The sequence below is a fragment of the Salmo salar genome, chromosome ssa17, assembly GCF_905237065.1.
Source record: "Salmo salar chromosome ssa17, Ssal_v3.1, whole genome shotgun sequence".
In the NCBI taxonomy this organism is placed as follows: domain Eukaryota; kingdom Metazoa; phylum Chordata; class Actinopteri; order Salmoniformes; family Salmonidae; genus Salmo; species Salmo salar.
Genome location: NC_059458.1, coordinates 14,865,155 through 14,882,453, shown reverse-complemented (window position 1 = coordinate 14,882,453; position 17,299 = coordinate 14,865,155). Strand labels below are relative to the sequence as shown.

The window sequence follows — 17,299 nt, the reverse complement described above, 5'->3', positions numbered from 1 at the left end:
ATGCTGAGAACAGAACACACAGTGGAACAGTGGAGGAGCGCTATGGAAATGAACAAAGACCGTTTTAAAGGCCCAAGTCCCGAAACTTGAGCCCTCTGTGGAGCGCTTTGCTCTTCAAACAGCAGAGCGCACAAGACTTTGATAAGACCATTATGCTCCAGACGGCAAACATAAGAAGGAGAGCCTGGTCGCGGAGGGAGAAGTGGACGAGGGAGGAGAAGAGAAGAGAGGCGGAGCCATGTTTTGAACTGTACCTCTAGGGTGCGCAGACGCTCCAGAAGGAGCTTTGTTTGGTCCTGAAACTCTTCCGCTCGGCTGACGCTGCCGACGTCTGGCAGCAAAGGCTCTCCAGAAGACGGCAGTGGGCCGCCACCGCTGCTGTTCTGCTCCAAGCTGTCACGCGTCTTCTGCACCTCCTCCGAGAGTTTATCCTGATAGACAGACAAGAGGAAAGAGAAAGAGAAAGAGAAAGAGAGAGAGAGAGAGAGAGAGAGAGAGAGAGAGAGAGGCAGAGAGAGAGAGAGAGAGAAGGAGAGAGCAAGAAAGACAAAGGCGGGAGAAGAAGGAGAGAGCGAGAAAGAAAGAAAGAAAGAAAGACAAAGGCGGGAGAAGAAGGAGAGAGCGAGAAAGAAAGAAAGACAAAGGCGGGAGAAGAAGGAGAGAGAGAGGAAGAAGGAGAGAAAAAGAAACAGAAGGAAAGAGAACAGAGAGGAGAGAGGGAAAGAGAAAAAAACAACAATTCAACTCCAAAACATCCCCTAATCCCTAACCGCGTTTCACTTGTATTTCCAAAGAGTGGCAGTGACCTTGAGACCTCTCCGTCTTGTCTGCCGATAGAGGACACCACACCCCTCTTTCTCCCCCCCTTCACACCCTGCCTCAGTCTCCAGCTGTGACACTAATGCACAGAGGCGGAAATTAAAAGCGAACACAATAAAATGATGGGGTCCATGATATTCCCAGGCCCGCTGGGCATGGCTCACCAAGAGAGTCACAGACGAGACAGCATCCTGACATTGACTAGCTAATTAGGTACTGTACATTCAACACAGGATATAGAGTACTGCTAAAGGAGGATATGTCATGTGTCACCTGTCAATTATTCTAAGTATTTTCACACTATCCTAGAAGTCAAGGAGGGATTTTCTTTCACTCTGATGTGACTATTCAAATAAATGACATCATGCTACTTTGGTCTTAAATCAGTACACCACCTTGTTTTGTATGTGATATTGAGACATATGAAAACCATAGCATAGGCTGTCGTTAAAACGAATATACTCTATTTACAACCAACACCATTTCCCTTACAATTTAATACAAAAACCCTACCAGTGGGGATTTATGATGGATTTCCTGTATCCAAAACAAAGTGATATGCCGATAATATGAAACGCTTAATCCTCACTGGACTAAACTGGGCATTTATCTTCATGCATTGAATGTGCTTTAATAAAACACACACACACTGCTCCTGGGGTGATATAGTTGCCATGAATCCTAAATGTAGGTACATTTCAATATGAGAGATTGAGACACCTTTAAATACTCAACACGCATGCCTTATTCCGATTTGAGGAGGTCACAGCCCTTTAATTTGCAACATCCATTTCACAAACACTCTTATCTCCATACTATTACAAATCTGATAAAGGACCAGAGAGGGATGAAACTACAATTGAGCTGGGAGTTAGATGTCGTGTAAACCTCAACACATGCCTATGGCCAGCCAATGAACTTTGCAATGCAAGTAAATGGACTTTCCCCCCAATTTTTCCCTTAAAATCTCACCAAAGCCTTTTGTTGTTATCGCCTGATGTACACCTGTGCACCTTTGTTCAATTTTTTATTCAAACCTTCTCTTCCCCCCATGACAGTTAATTGTCAAGTCCGATGACAGGCTTTCACGGTAGCGCGGCGGACGCAGACAGCCATGGCTGGAGACATTGATAGATGAGGTTGAGTCCTTGCTTGCGTCGCCATATCCAAATGCATCCAAATCAAGTCGTCCCTCCCTCCTGAACATGAATTGAAAATGCTGTCCTTGGCAACCACTAGCATTACGTTTGCTTTGAACTTTAAAGGACTATTCCAATCTTGGCTAAAACATGCCGGTGGTTCCCAATCTTGACTTTGTTTGATTATTTTGTTTTGCAGGCACTTTGAAACCAGGGTTGTATTCATTTGGACACTCTGTAGTAAAAAGTTTTAAGCATTTCTTATTGTACAAGTTCAGGCCGTCCCTGCCTGTTTGAGTGAGTATTCTTTCGTTTGGTGCATAATGAATATGACCCATATCTCTCCCCCAGTAATGGTACCATTAATTGAGAGCTTGTTCTTATTACCACAGCCCTGTTATGTCTGATTGAACATCTGGTCACAGTAGGTACAGTCATCTCGGTAACCTAACATATGTTTCTCTCCACATGTGTATGTTTGCTGCATCCATTCACACAAGTTAGAGCGAAATCAATCCCCCACTCTGGCACACGTTAGAGCGAAATCGATCCCCTCCACTGGCACACGTTGACAGATTCTAATTTCATGTTTAAGTAATCCACTCAGGTTGATTAATTCTGGGGCTGCTATTATTCTGTATAATACCCATCATTTGAATAATCACAGGGTATCTGACTATGTGGAAATATGGTCCACCGCTGAGAGAGTGGCTGCATCGCAAAAGGTACCCTATTCCTGTTATGCCTAGTGATATATACTCTATGGGCCCTGGTCAAAAATGGTGCTCTGTATAAGGAATAGGGGATTCAGCCATAGAGTTATACTCCCTACGTTAACCCATAATAAATCTAGCTAATGCATGTATTAGCCTTATTGAAATGTATACCGCCATACCTCCATTTCCCGTTATGACGCTCATTTTTTACACTTGCTGCCTATTTTTTTTAATACATTACCATTTATGATCGGTTTCTAAAGGCATAGCATGCCCACCATACTAATGAATGGCTTTATCCTTTATAACGACGTAGCATATTCATCACTGAAGTCAAGAAGTCCGTATAACGTTTTGCATTTGCACTTAGGGGAATTCGCTTAATTGTTGTTAACACATTTGGAAATGAAAAAGTTGAAGCTAAATGACATTTTAAATGTAGTACGAATTATAGGAGTACAAGACATGACCTCCATGAACTGTAATGGTATGACCTTTATCGACCTCCTCTAACAGTAACACAACCGAAAAAATGAGCGTCATAACGGGAAATGGAGGTATGGCGGTATACATTTCAATAAGCCTAACATGCATTTACTTCTAGCTCACACAGTTCCACTTTTTCCTACGATGCTGTTTGGAAGGTCACTTTGGCATAATTAAATGAATGTAATTTCACATGGATAATTAAAGGACCTTCTGTGTCAATAAGAGTTCAGTGAGATACCTTGAGTATCTAAGGAACAGCACAAACAAAAAATCCACACAAGAATATACTGTAGCTGTACACATAACACACAAACACAAAGTTTAAGGCTACTATAGGCCTACTGCTAATGAGTCTGATTATAGCAACCAGTTTGGTTGCCAAGAACCGAGCTTAAGTAATATGTGGAGCTGAAGGTTGGGACTAAAAACAAACAAAAGATAATTATTGTAAAACATAGTTTGTCCATAAAATGTATATAGTATGTATAAGCAGGAAGTAGAAACCTAAGTGTTGTTGTCCATTAGTTTACTCCAGTTAGTGGAGAGGTGGTAGGGTTAGGGTAAAATAATAAAGGAAAATATATAAAAACATGTATACACTATCGTTCAAAAGTTTGGGGTCACTCAACTAGTCTGAAGAAGGCCAGTTTTATTGCTTCTTTAAATCAGCACAACAGTTTTCAGCTGTGCTAACATAATAGCAAAAAGGTTTTCTGATGATCAATTAGCCTTTTAAAATGATAAACTTGGATTAGCTAACAACATGCCATTGGAACACAGGAGTGATGGTTGCTGATAATGGGCCTCTGTATGCCTACGTAGATATTCCATTAAAAAAAAATCAGCCGTTTCCAGCTACAATAGTCATTTACAACATTAACAATGTCTACACTGTATTTCTGATCAATTTGATGTTACTTTAATGGACAAAAAATGTGCTTTTCTTTCAAAAACAAGGACATTTCTAAGTGAACCCAAACTTTTGAACGGTAATGTATATATATATATATATATATATATACAGTTGAAGTCAGAAGTTTACATACACCTTAGCCAAATACATTTAAACTCAGGTTTTCACAATTCCTGACATTTAATTCTAGTAATAATTCCCTGTCTTAGGTCAGTTAGGATCACCACTTTATTTTAAGAATGTGAAGTGTGAAATTTATTTCATCTTTTATTTCTTTCATCACATTCCCAGTGGGTCAGAAGTTTACATACACTTAATTAGTATTTGGTAGCATTGCCTTTAAATTGTTTAACTTGGGTTAAACATTTCGGTAGCCTTCCACAAGCTTCCCACAATAAGTTGGGTGAATTTTGGCCCATTCCTCCTGACAGAGCTGTTGTACCTGAGTCAGGTTTGTAGGCCTCCTTGGTCGCACACACTTTTTCAGTTCTGTCCACACATTTTCTATAGGATTGAGGTCAGGGCTTTGTGATGGCCACTCCAATACCTTGACTTTGTTGTCCTTAAGCCATTTTGCCACAGCTTTGGAAGTATGCTTGAGGTCATTGTCCATTTGGAAGACCCATTTGCGACCAAGCTTTAACTTCCTGACTGATGTCTTGAGATGTTGCTTCAATATATCCACATCATTTTACTCCCTCATGATGCCATCTATTTTGTGAAGTGCACCAGAGACAGAAAGCATCTTCTTCCTGAGCGGTATGAAGGCTGTGTGGTCGCATGGTGTTATACTTGCGTACTTATGTTCGTACAGATGAACATGGTACCTTCAGGTGTTTGGAAAATGTTCCCAAGGATGAACCAGACTTGTGGAGGTCTAGAATGTTTTTTTCTAAGGTCTTGGCTGATTTCTTTTGATTTTCCCATGATGTCAAGCAAAGAGGCACTGAGTTTGGAGGTAGGCCTTGAAATACATCCACAGGTACACCTCCAATTGACTCAAATGATGTCAATTAGCTTATCAAAAGCTTCTAAAGCCATGACATCATTTTCTGGAATTTTCCAAGCTGTTTAAAGGCGCAGTCAACTTAGTGTATGTAAACTTCTGACCCACTGGAATTGTGATACAGTGAATTATAAGTGAAATAATCTGTCTGTAAACAATTGTTGGAAAAATTACTTGTGTCATGCACAAAGTATATGTCCTAACCGACATGCCAAAACTATCATTTGTTTACAAGAAATGTGCGGAGTGGTTGAAAAAGGAGTTTTAATGACTCCAACCTAAGTGTATGTAAACTTCCGACTTCAACTGTATATATATGGGGGAACGGTAAAGATTCAGACAATTACATTGATGGAAGCCACAATCTATCTGCGTATATATATATATATAATTATAAGGCCACTCCTAATTGATGGTGAATAACAACAACTTATCCTAATGCATGGTCTATGCGTTACCAAAAAAAGCATTTCTCCTACACAAGCCTCTACGGTTAGGCTTTATAAAGAGCAGGAAGGAGAGCCCATGTTGGAGGAGTGCTGAGCAGTGCGGTGTTACCTTGTAGGCCTTCATGATGTCCACAGTGTCCACGGCTGTCTGATCCTGCACCCCCTGGTTCTGCAGCAGCGTCCGCACCGTCTCTTCCATCCTGCACATGCACGCGCGCACACACACACAGAGGGGGAAGAAGGGGGAGATTGGTTTAGGGCCAGCGACACAAGAGGGGACGGGTGGGTTTTGGATCGTACCCCAGTCCCTTTCCACTACAGTATGTGGTGCGCCACACGATGTGGTGCTGAATGGTTACATATGGCGCTGGGGAGGTTCACAAGTGCATCCACTGAAGCAGAGTACTGACTGACTGCCTCTGCCACAGTGCCTCTATGGGACTTGTGATATGGTTGTGCCTCAATTTTTGTGCCAAATAATGATTTCTCTCAATGCAAACCAGAAACTTTTACCCCACAGCCTACATCAATATGCTGCTCCTCACCCCTGATTCCCATATGAATCACTACAATGGCGTTACCTCTTGATCTACATTCTCCCTGGCCTATTCCAGGTAAAAAACACATCCAGTGAGAGTTGAACCTTTAGGGAGATTGTCTAGGATAGGGCTCCCTCCATTGACCCGGCTGAAAATAGGCCTACAAGTCAGAGTACAAAGAGATGGAGCGATGAAACCGCTGTGACATTTCAGGAGAGGAATACCATTGTGGAGCAGGGAGAGAAGGCCAGACTTTGATAAAGGAAGACGAATTCCAAATCATCACAGCCAACACAGCCAGCGACACGTGCCAGCGACACGTGCCAGCGACATACAGTATCAATGGATACAGCCAGGGACAAAGCCATGGCCAGGGACATAACCATGGATTGACAGATGTATCATTTGCAATTTTAAATGACATGTTGAAATTCCATTTCTAAGATAGTGGCCAAAGGGACCGGCAAAACGACAGATAACTTGATGTTGCAGTAAACAGCATTAGGCAACCTACTTGTGTCTCACTGAATTCCCTGTCAGTGTCAGTCACCTTTAAGTGGTGACACTTCTGATCATCCTTTCAACAGTGACAGTTAACACTGTTAATTGTTCAGGCTTAACACACTCTGGAGAAGACAACTCAGCCACGTTTGTTTTGTTTGTTGTTTGTTCTTACGTCTTCCCATTGCGGTTTTCACAGTTGAACTGTTGCACGACGGCAAAGCCACGGCTTTAGCGTAGGCAGCGCTGTGCTCTGCCATCGTAGCGGCCACACCATCTGGCAGGCTGAGTTGGAAGCAGGAGAAAAGCTGGCTATAAATCAGGCCTAGCTAGCTGACTGACTGTCTGACTGATTGACAGGCTGAGAGTGGTCAGGTCTATGGCAGATAGAAACTGTAGCCCGCCGCTTAGGACACTGTCCTTAATCGCTGTGGTCAGGGATAGGGGGTGTGGGACTGGAACATTGTAGTCAGGTCAAGGACTTTGTGACTGAATGACATGCTTGATTAGTATGGTATTGGAAGTAACTAACATGGGGTAACTGACTCATTCAGAGTTTATTGACTTAACATTAGTCGGGAAACAAATATGGCTGAGCTGAAATACACTGGGATTCAGTCATCCTCTTCACAAACGTACCAGTGTGTCTACAGTATGACCAGGGTCATGAGTTTTTCTGTCGTAAGGAATAACTCCTGATCCTTACTTTGATTCACTAGATGAATAGGAGAGCAAAGGCAATTTTTACCCAATATTTACATTGATACCGTATTATAAATGTTCTAGAAAATATTTTTTAAATCCTGCTTTATCAAAACAACTTTATTTCACTATCTTTTCTTCCCTCAAAAAACACATTCGAATCAAATTCTCCACATTCTCCGCCACATTACCACCAGACAGACAGAACGTCACTGTGTAGAGAGGTAGTGGTCTGACCCCGGTGACCTCCACATGGCTAAGTGACAGGATGATGGGGGCCTTTGATGTCCCTCTCCTCTGGCTGGCCTGTGTTGTGGATGAGGACTAGGGGCTGTAGGCTGGAGGTCTGGTGGCTGCGGCTAGCCAGCACTTGAAAGGGTCTCTGTGTGTTTTTTAATAGGGGCTGATTCAGGGCAGATCATGAGAGCACATGGTGTGCCTCAAAGTCCCAACCAGCAATGCTGGACAAGCCCAGGCCCAATCCCAAATCTACAGCCTGGCCAAGAGAGATGGGCAGAAACATTCCCCTGCAGTATACACACACTTACACACACGCGCACACAAAGCTTCCAGTGCCGATTGAGGGGAATGACTTCAACATGCGGTGGATTCCCCAGACTGGTTGAAGTCACAGGGTCCTGTATGTGCACCATATAAGCAGAGAGAGAGAGAGAGCAGAGCAGAGGGGGATAAAGGGACCATGGATATGGATGGAAGCCACTGCAGAGTGGTGCCAAAGTCTGACTTCATAATACATGCTGAGCTACAAGGTGCCTGACTCCATACTGTGACTGTCAAAATGCTATTCTATGAATCAGAATGTCCAGGAGAAGCTGTAATGCTATGCTGAATAGCTTCTTCTAATAGTTAGTTAAGTAGTTAACCCGTAGCTACCCTGAATATCTGCATACTGTATCTTTTGACTCATCACATACGCTGCTACTACTGTTTACTATATGTCACTTTATCCCTACCTATATGTACTGTACAGTACAAATCTACCTCAATTAACTCGTACCCCTGCACATCGACTCTGTACTGGTACCTTGTGTATATAGCTATGTTATCTTTACTAATTGTGTATTTATTCCTCGTGTTGGCCTATTATTTTTCTAGTATTTCTCATTTTTTCTCTCTGCATTGTTGGGAAGGGCCTATAAGTCAGCATTTCACTTTTAGTCCACACCTGTTGTTTACAAAGCATGTTACAAATACAATTTGATTTGATTTAATGCTATGGCATGTCGTAATGCTATGACAGTTCATAAAGCTATGACAAGTCGTAATGCTATGACAAGTCGTAATGCTATGATAAGTACCGTAATGCTATGAAAAGTCGGTATGCTATGACATGTCTCAACGCTACGACAAGTTGTAACGCTATGACAAGTCGTAATGCTGCCACATTGGCATTCAGAAGCTACGCATGAGAGGAAAGGCGAACAAATCTTTCACAGGTGTTTTTTCAGCAACTAACCTACAATTTACATATGACAAATCTCATCCCTCAGCACCATACATGACGAAAGTAGATTAACGTAGCTACACACACAGTGACCTGAACATAACATTTAGTTCTATTGTCTCTGTTGTCCCCCTGAAAAGGTGGGTTCAAGTTTAGCTCCCATTAATTCTAAACACATTTCTCCCTCCGATTCATCTGGAGGAGCATCACAAATAGGACTGTCTTGGACAATTACCCCTGATAATCACATTTTGATGGTGTACTGATTAGGAATTATAGTGTTTCTGAAGCTATTTAGCAGTAGAATTCGTGAGGACAGGGGAGGGAGATCCGCGAGGTTGTTTCAAGTGCATAATGCTTTTAACGTTTTTATTACATTATTTATGGTTTTACATGTAATCAAATAGAGTGAGAATGGTTTCAAAGATTCTGAGTGTTTATTTCATTTATCTCTAATAATAAACTTGGATTGGGATCATAACTGTGACCCATCGAGAATTTCAAAACATCCTCAAGTCGCACATATGCTGTATATTAAGTGTGAATATGATATTACTTCAATTCAATTTACATAGGGATAAAAAAAAAATCTGTCTCTGGCCTAACAACTCGAGCCATTAACTTTGTCTATGATACTAAATGTAATAACACTGCCATTTAAATCTGTTGGGAATTTCCTATTTTTGTGTGAAACACTTATCAACTCCACTTGATGTCAGCCCAAGTCATTAGAGCTGATAACAACCTTGGTGAAAAAAAGCTGTGAAAGATAGTTTTTTTGTGTGTGTAGAATCAAAGCTTAAATCTGTGTCCAAACAGCCCTTACTTAATGTGGTTACAATCTCAGTGGTTGTAAATTACCTTCTATTGAGGACCTCGCTGGAGAAAAGGAGGGAGGAAGGGAAGGATGGAGGGATGGATAGAGGAAAGCAAAGCCTGATTCGTTTGACCCCCAGACTGCACCAGCTGAATTTCAAACATGTCGGCAACAGCCAGGAAGTACAATTAGGTCTCCAATCAATATCCAGCCCCAGGTATAAGTAAAACACACACACACGCTCACACACACACACGCACACACATACACACACAACCCCCCCCACACACACACATCACTTCAAGTGAATCCAATGGGGGAAGGAAGCCAGATGTCTGAATGAGCTGAACGAGGTGTGTTTGACAAGTCATCAGAACATGCAAACCATTGATGGACAAAACTGGCCTGTTAGAGGTAGAACACCCTGTGTGGCGGTCTCCCCTGCGTCTCACATTACTCATGTCTCAGCCACTTTCAGATGGCCCGAACATTGAAACACAGATTTGCAGCTTCCTGCCATTAAAGCTATGAAAACGTTCACTGCCGTCCAGACTTCAAATGGGACGCCATTTTTATCACCTGTCAATGAAAACGATCAAGCGCTATTCCAGCTGTAGAACGGATACCAGTAAAATTGATTTAGTTCTCAGAGGTACCTCTAACAATGCTTCACGCACAACCAAGGATTTAGCAAAAGAATGACACACACACAAACACAGATCTTTAAACGCACACACTGATCAGATTGCCTCAGTCCGACTTACCCCATGTTGCTGAATTTGGGTCCATTGTGGTTCTTATAAACATCCCTTCTCCTAAACAATGCCACAAACACCGTGCACACTTCCCTAAGCTCCATGGGGACAAGCAGACGGACCTGCCAGCCTGCTCTCAGCCCTCAGCTCTCAGAGTGCCACTGGCTGACCCAGACACAGATCAAAATGTGGGTCCGCTAAAATATGCCATTCAAGAATCATACAAGCCTGAGTGCTTTTCCCATCTAACAGACACTGCCAGCATCTTTGGTTGGTTGTCCGTTAGCTGGTCGCTACTTTGGAATCATGAACCACACACAACCCGCCAGCCAGTCTCAACCAGTCTCGCTTTCTATTATCCAATCCCAATGCTGTCCCAGTCAGGACCATAGTCTGGTAAGGGAAGAAGTCCAAAGGGAGGGAGAAGTAAAGGGGGAGGGAGGGAAACCCTTTCCCATATGTCCCATGTTAAGCCTGAGCCAGAGGAGGACAACCCCTGCTGTGTCGACGCTAGGCTGCGGCTAGGCTACGACCAGGGATCAGGTCTGTGGCCACAGGGGGGAAGCCGGGATAGGGATCACTCAGCCTGGGATGAGTGTGAGGGATGGATGGATGGATGGATGGATGGATGGATGGACAGCAGACGTGGAGCTTTATTGGCTGCCAGGGATTAGGGAGGCTGAGTTGAAACCAACACTTTCTACTGCTATGTAAGTCACTGCTGTGTCGTCATGTCAATACTGTACACAAGCAATAATAACACAAATTGACAGACAGGCAGACAGACTGAAAGACAAACAGACGTATTTCTCAGGACACATATTACCATGATAGAGAAAGAGTGAGACCATGAGCTCATGGGTTGGATTGATCTACCTGGCTACTGCAGCCTCGGGGCTCATTGGGAAATGCCCTGGACCGAACTCTCCCTCCATCAACATGGTATTAGGAGCTGAGCTCTCCCAAACCCCAATTAAGAAGGTTTGACAAAGACACAATTTGAAAAGTCTTGAGGCCCCCCCCCCTTCAAAAAAAAAGAGTAGGGAACAATCATTAGGTTGTGGCTGGATTGGGGTCACGAGGGGTCACCATGACTTGATGGATAAATATTATCATCACCTTATCTTTACCTAGCAGCAGCTCCAGCAAAACTCACCCAAACTATCCGACTCAGCATTCTTGAAGTTCCATTCTTCCGGTTAACACACTTTTTCTCATTTCCACTAAATCTCCTCCACCTCTGTAAATGCATGTAATTGCCCGGCAGGTCGATAGATTAAGCTAAGCCACTTTTTTTTAATCCTCTTTCAAACTTTTGTTTTGTGTTTTTCGACCAGAATGGGTCATTGTAATGGGGACTCTCCTGGCCTCTACCCTCTCCTCCTACCCTAGAGGGGACTGAGTGACCTGGACCCCTAATAAAGCCCTCAGGACAAATGCTGTTGGGGTCTCTACACTCGTTCTCTGACCAGGCAATACACATCCAGTTTTGTTTAAAGCGGAAAATGGGTGGGGGGTGTGCGTCGTTCCCCTTTAGCACAGGGGAAGCATTACAAATTCCTTAAACCCTAGGATCACTGGCTTTTTCAAGTCACCTTTGACCCCTGTCAATGAGACATGCATGACGGGGAGGCAGGGGGACACCAAAGGGACGAGTGAGACAATCAGAGGCCAGGCAGGCCAAGGCAGTCATGTCACTGTTTTACAGCCTCCCATTCTTCTGAGAGAGATAACGACAACCTCCAGGATGCTTCCACCATCTTCATTTCATTTGAGTGAAGTACCGTGTCACATAGGGTACAATTCTCACAAACATGCGACCAAAAAGTCACTGCGTGGACATATGGATAAGACTTGAGTTAATTCCTCTTGACAACACAATCCTCTCTTTCTTCCACCTCTTGTCCCTCCTTTAGTTGAAGTTGGAGTTCAAGCAAATCCATTATGTTTTTTCCACATGTACATCTCTGGCCATAGGAAGCAGTTAGCAGTAACTGGGAGCCAAGGGGCCCCATATGAGCAGAGGCCTCTAGCCCTCGGAGGCTCCCGGAGGATCTGTGATAGGGTTGTGTGTGTGCGTGTGTGTGTGTGTGACTGCGTATGTGCGTGTGAAGGGTAGCATGTGTGGCGCACATGCAGCACAGAACATCACTGACGGGCCCCAGAGGAGACACTTAGGGAGGATGACAGGATGAATCCGATTACTCCATAGCAAAACCAGGAACACAGCTGTCCCCCAACCTCCTCAAACCTCCCCCTGCCTGGATGCTCCTCTTGGGGCATGGAGAGGAGAAGGTGGCCTGTGGTCAGGTTCTCTCCCCTCCACACACAACCTATCCCAGCTGAGGGCCTTGTACAGGCTCTTCTGTAATTCCCTATCATAAGCATCTACTGTGCCTGGCAGTGCTGCTATCTAATGAAGTACAGGGTCATTTCATGTTAGATTTGAGTCCCATGTTGAGTTCAAATATGTTCATACATCTGTACAGTAGTACCCAGAGCCATATATTAAAAGACTTCGGCCAGGTTTTAGAGCGGACGCCATGTTAGCGCCTTTATTCTCGATATTTTGATGCAGTAGGAGAACGCCTCTGAGAATTCCCTATGAAATGACCCGTTGTAAACAATCAAAACAGAGCTGCGAAATGAACAGATGTTTTTATTGATCAGCATTTGGGATAATGTGCATCCAAGCCGGTACTGTGGACATCTTGATAGGTTTTGAAAATGATCCAAAATAAACAGAACAAGGCGGAAGCGTCCAATGACACTTTAGCAACGGCTATAGAGGAGAAAGTGGCGCTCTCGGGAACCCTCAACATAAAGGACTTTAGTAGCGGCTATTAAGGCACAAGTGTCTCTATGCATTGACCATGTGTATCAGTCTACTTGCCTGATCGTGTGTGGACAGGTGTTCATATTACGCCATAGACAGCTCCTGTGTGTCGCCTGCCTTCCTGCCTGCCTGCCTGCCTGCCTGCCTGCCTGCCTGCCTGCCTGCCTGCCTGCCTGCCTGCCTGCCTGCCTGCCTGCCTGTTTGCGTGACTGCCACAGACGAGTGCCACCGCCACCAGATCCATACAACTTCCATAAGGTCACTGCATATTCCATGTCACTGTGCCACAGGCAGTCTGCTGGTCTGCATCCTACCCAGCGACAGCCCTTTGAACAGTGGCAAGACAGGAAAGCCTTGATCGTGTGTGAACCAACGGTTGCCCTACTTTCACACAGGCTTGTAATCTGACCTCGTTTAGTACGCCTGTAAAATATCATCACAACCGACATGGTTAATCCATAGCGGAAGGGAATTAGTGTGTGTGTGTGTGTCTGTGTGTGTGCAGTATGTGAGTATGTGTATCAACGTGGAGGTCTTGGTTACGGACATAGTTACAGATAGTACTGTGTAATCTAACACACACTGTAATAAGTATATTTTTTATAAACTGAGTGATCTCCCCTCCACTGTCACCACTATACAGTAATGATAGACAGACTGTTACGTCTGAATAACCTCTCTTGATCAGCCTCTGAAATGTAATTTCAAAACCTCCCCTGATCCCCCTAAATAAACTCAATCATTCCAATTCAACTGACTACATTGGAACTCCAGCTTTGGGACTCACGGCTGTGAGTGGAACAGTAAAGTCTGACGGCTGTGAGTGGAACAGCAAAGTAGCTGTTTTTTCCTCAAGACACCAGCAGATGTGCGGGGTGTGAAACTGCGCCACAATCAATTCCGCAGCTGCTCCGACCAAGGGGCCCTGTTTGAAATGCTTCAAATGGTATTGGGTGTTTGATTAGCCTAAAAGGGCATTGATCTCTGAACGTGAGTGCACACACACGCAATCACCGAGCTCATTGGGAATCAGGGGAATATGTGTGTTAGCTAGCTAGCTGTGGCCGGGTGATAACTTGCCAGTACAGCTGTGGGCCGGAACGCGCTAACACGCTAACAAGGTAAGCACATGACCATGGTCTGTAATGTTTGTATAGCCTGACCCTATGGTCTCTCTCCTCTCTTCCCCTCTCTGTCTGTGGTAATAGTGGGGGCCAGCTTCAGCAGTCTGAAACCAAGCATGACTCTCCAAACAACACGTCTCGACTTGAACGTCCATCCACTCATTCCTGCCTGTTTACATCATCCTACCCCCCCATCCACCACCAGTAACGTGCAGACAGAATACTCCACAGAGTTGTAAATCTAGACCTAGAGTCATCATCTGCTGTTGTTATTAGTATTCACAAGCCTGTAGTCCGTATGTCTCCCTTATCCTGACAAGGAACACGACTTGTGGAGACAAAGCTGATTCAAAGTCAAGAAGGAGACCGTGGATAAGTGTCTTGGAGTTAGGCCACTGATTAGTCAGCATATTATTGCAGGTGGCCATGACCTTATACACAAAACATAGGCTTTAGTGTGCAGGTTTAAGAGTTCTCCAGCATGCAACTGAGTTCCCCCAGAGTTTTCAAAGTTCTGTCTCCATAAAGGTACAGTAGACAAGTGTTGAAGACAAATAGAGACAGTGAGAAACAGAGCGATCCTGGACATTTCATTACCTGAAAACTGCTTCTCTCATCTTCAGGCCAAGCCCTAAGTGGAAGCCTTTGATGGGGGGCCCCAGTGGCCCCCGGGTCCATGTCTGTCCACAGGACATCCTGTCTGACTGTAGGGAGGAGGGAGGGGTGGAGGAGGGCTAGACTGCTGGGGGTGATGTGACTCAGGCTCTCCTTACAATCCAGTCCAGTCAACTTCTAGTAAAGTCCATACGGCCACCTTCTTTCACCTCCATCTTCCGCTACTTGTCTATGTAACTCTACTCCTGTCTAACTAACTTTTCAAACTTCAGCCCTCAAGAAGTTGAGAGGGCTCCTGTTAGTTGGTTTCCCGTTGTCCTCTGTCCTCTCTCTACAGTGTCAGGCCCCTGTGTGTGTAAATAACCTACGGGGGTGGGCTGTGTGGGCTCTAAGTCTTCTACTAATCCCTGAGTTTTAATGACGACCAATCTAGAGCTAGCTCCCTGAGGGCTGACCCAAGTCAGGGGCCGACCATGTGACCTTCCAGCTGGGGTCTCCTCCCCTTTAATGCTCAGCTGGATAGGGATAGGGATGGGGGAGGATGTGTGTGTGTTGGTTGGGTTCGAGTGTGTGAGTGAGTTACCAGTCCCTTAAGGAATGCAGACCTGCTGATCTGAGGACAGACATGAACACAAAGGAAAACACAAAACTGGGAACCGAGACTATGACGTCTTTTTGTGTACAAAACGGAGAAGAAAGCCAGACGACCCACTACTGAACGATTGTTTCGATCAGGTTCCTGCCCTTACAGTCACCTCCCGAAAAGAAAGCACCGAGGCACATAAGGAAGCACACACACATCCCCGCTGAGGCTAGTAAAAAGCTGTGCTTCCCTGGGGTTCGTCTGGCACCACTCTTAGGCTTTCTCTGATGTGTGTGTTTTCTCTATTCCCTGATCAGAGAGAAGGAAGGAGGGAGACAGTGAGGTGCTATGGATCTAACAAGGAGCTCATTAACATAACTCTCTCATATCAGCACATAACACCTTGGTTTTCCAAAATAGGAGATTGGAAAGCAACCTGGTCTCAGAGCATTTCGTATTATTCTGTACATAAATCTGGGACACTCCATTTAGTGTTATATGTTTATGTTTCATATGGTATGCATTAATTTGTGGATGTCCATCACCCATTTCATATGATATGTTACGAATTACAATTCGTATTTTATATGATGAATTTGCAAAACGTACAATATGTTTCCAATTTGCAAAACATATTAGATATAACGAATTCTAACTAGGTGGCTAACGTTAGCTAGGCTAGGGGTTTGGGTTAGGAGTTAGGTTTAAGTGTAGGGTTAAGGTTAAGGGGAAGGGTTGGCTAACATGCTAAGTAGTTGCAAAGTAGCTAAAAAGTAGTAAGTAGTTCAAAAGTTGGTAATTAGATAAAATGCTCAAGTTGTCCGTGATGAGATTCGCACTCAAAACTTTTGGTTTACTAGACGTCACATTTGGGTTGTTAGACGTTTGCATTATACGCCTACCCATCCACCCCGACCAACCACCCTACTTTCGTTTCTGTCTTAAGTAACCATACCAAATTTACGTTTACTATGTTACGTCTAGTCTATGAAACCAGGCTGTGGAAAAACTAAACTAAAACAGACTCTCTAATAACTTCACAGATAAAGGTGTCCTGTTATGTTAAGGAAGTTCGACTGAAAAAATATGGTTCTGTTACATATAGACAGACATAACATATTATAAGCACTTTAAGACAAGCCCATAAAGGCTCATAACATGTCATAAAGCATTATTCCTGCAGGCTATAAAAATTTTACCAAAATATTGATATGTGTTTGTGGTATTTTATCTTTATCCAATTTAGAGGTCCTATTCTAACCTTATTTCAATGCACTATCATCATTCAATGTGACTTCATTTAGATTTTATTTCATCTTTATTTCATCAGTTAAGAACAAATTCTTATTTACAATGACGACCTACCCCGGCCAAACCTTTTTATTTAAATTTTTTAATTTCACCTTTATTTAACCAGGTAGGCTAGTTGAGAACAAGTTCTCATTTATAACTGTGACCTGGCCAAGATAAAGCAAAGCAGTGCGACACAAACAACAACACAAACAACAACACACATTGTTATGTTTAGAAAGGAACTAATATTTTTTTCCAACATTCACTCAATGCATTCTTTTTTTTTCATACGAACCTACACATCATCATCTTCTCTCTTTCGTGGAACCAATGTGAGGGGTTATGCAGTGTCACGCCCTGACCAGTAAAAGGGGTTGTTTGTTATTGTAGTTTGGTCAGGGCGTGGCAGGGGGTGTTTGTTTAGTGTGTTTCGGGGGTTTTTGAGCAATGTTCTATGTTAGTATATTTCTATGTCTGTGTCTATTTAGTCTATTTCTCTGTTCAGCGTTTTTTGGTTTTGCCTTCAATTAGAAGCAGC

The 17,299-nt window shown here is 43.7% G+C and overlaps 1 protein-coding gene across 9 annotated transcripts in view; it reads right to left on the bottom strand.

The window, feature by feature from the left end:
• Positions 1-17,299, bottom strand: part of LOC106575258 (nck-associated protein 5) — a 160,628-nt gene that overhangs the window by 53,582 nt on the left and 89,747 nt on the right. For all 9 annotated transcript variants that reach the window (XR_006759981.1, XM_014151655.2, XM_014151657.2 and 6 more), the window contains 2 exons: positions 5,641-5,731; positions 255-431 (listed from right to left, as the gene is read on the bottom strand). Coding sequence is in view for 8 of the 9 variants with exons in the window: in XM_014151655.2 (XP_014007130.2) it covers positions 255-431; positions 5,641-5,731 (268 nt within the window). In the remaining variant the exon portion in view is untranslated. The remainder of the gene's footprint in view (positions 1-254; positions 432-5,640; positions 5,732-17,299) is intronic.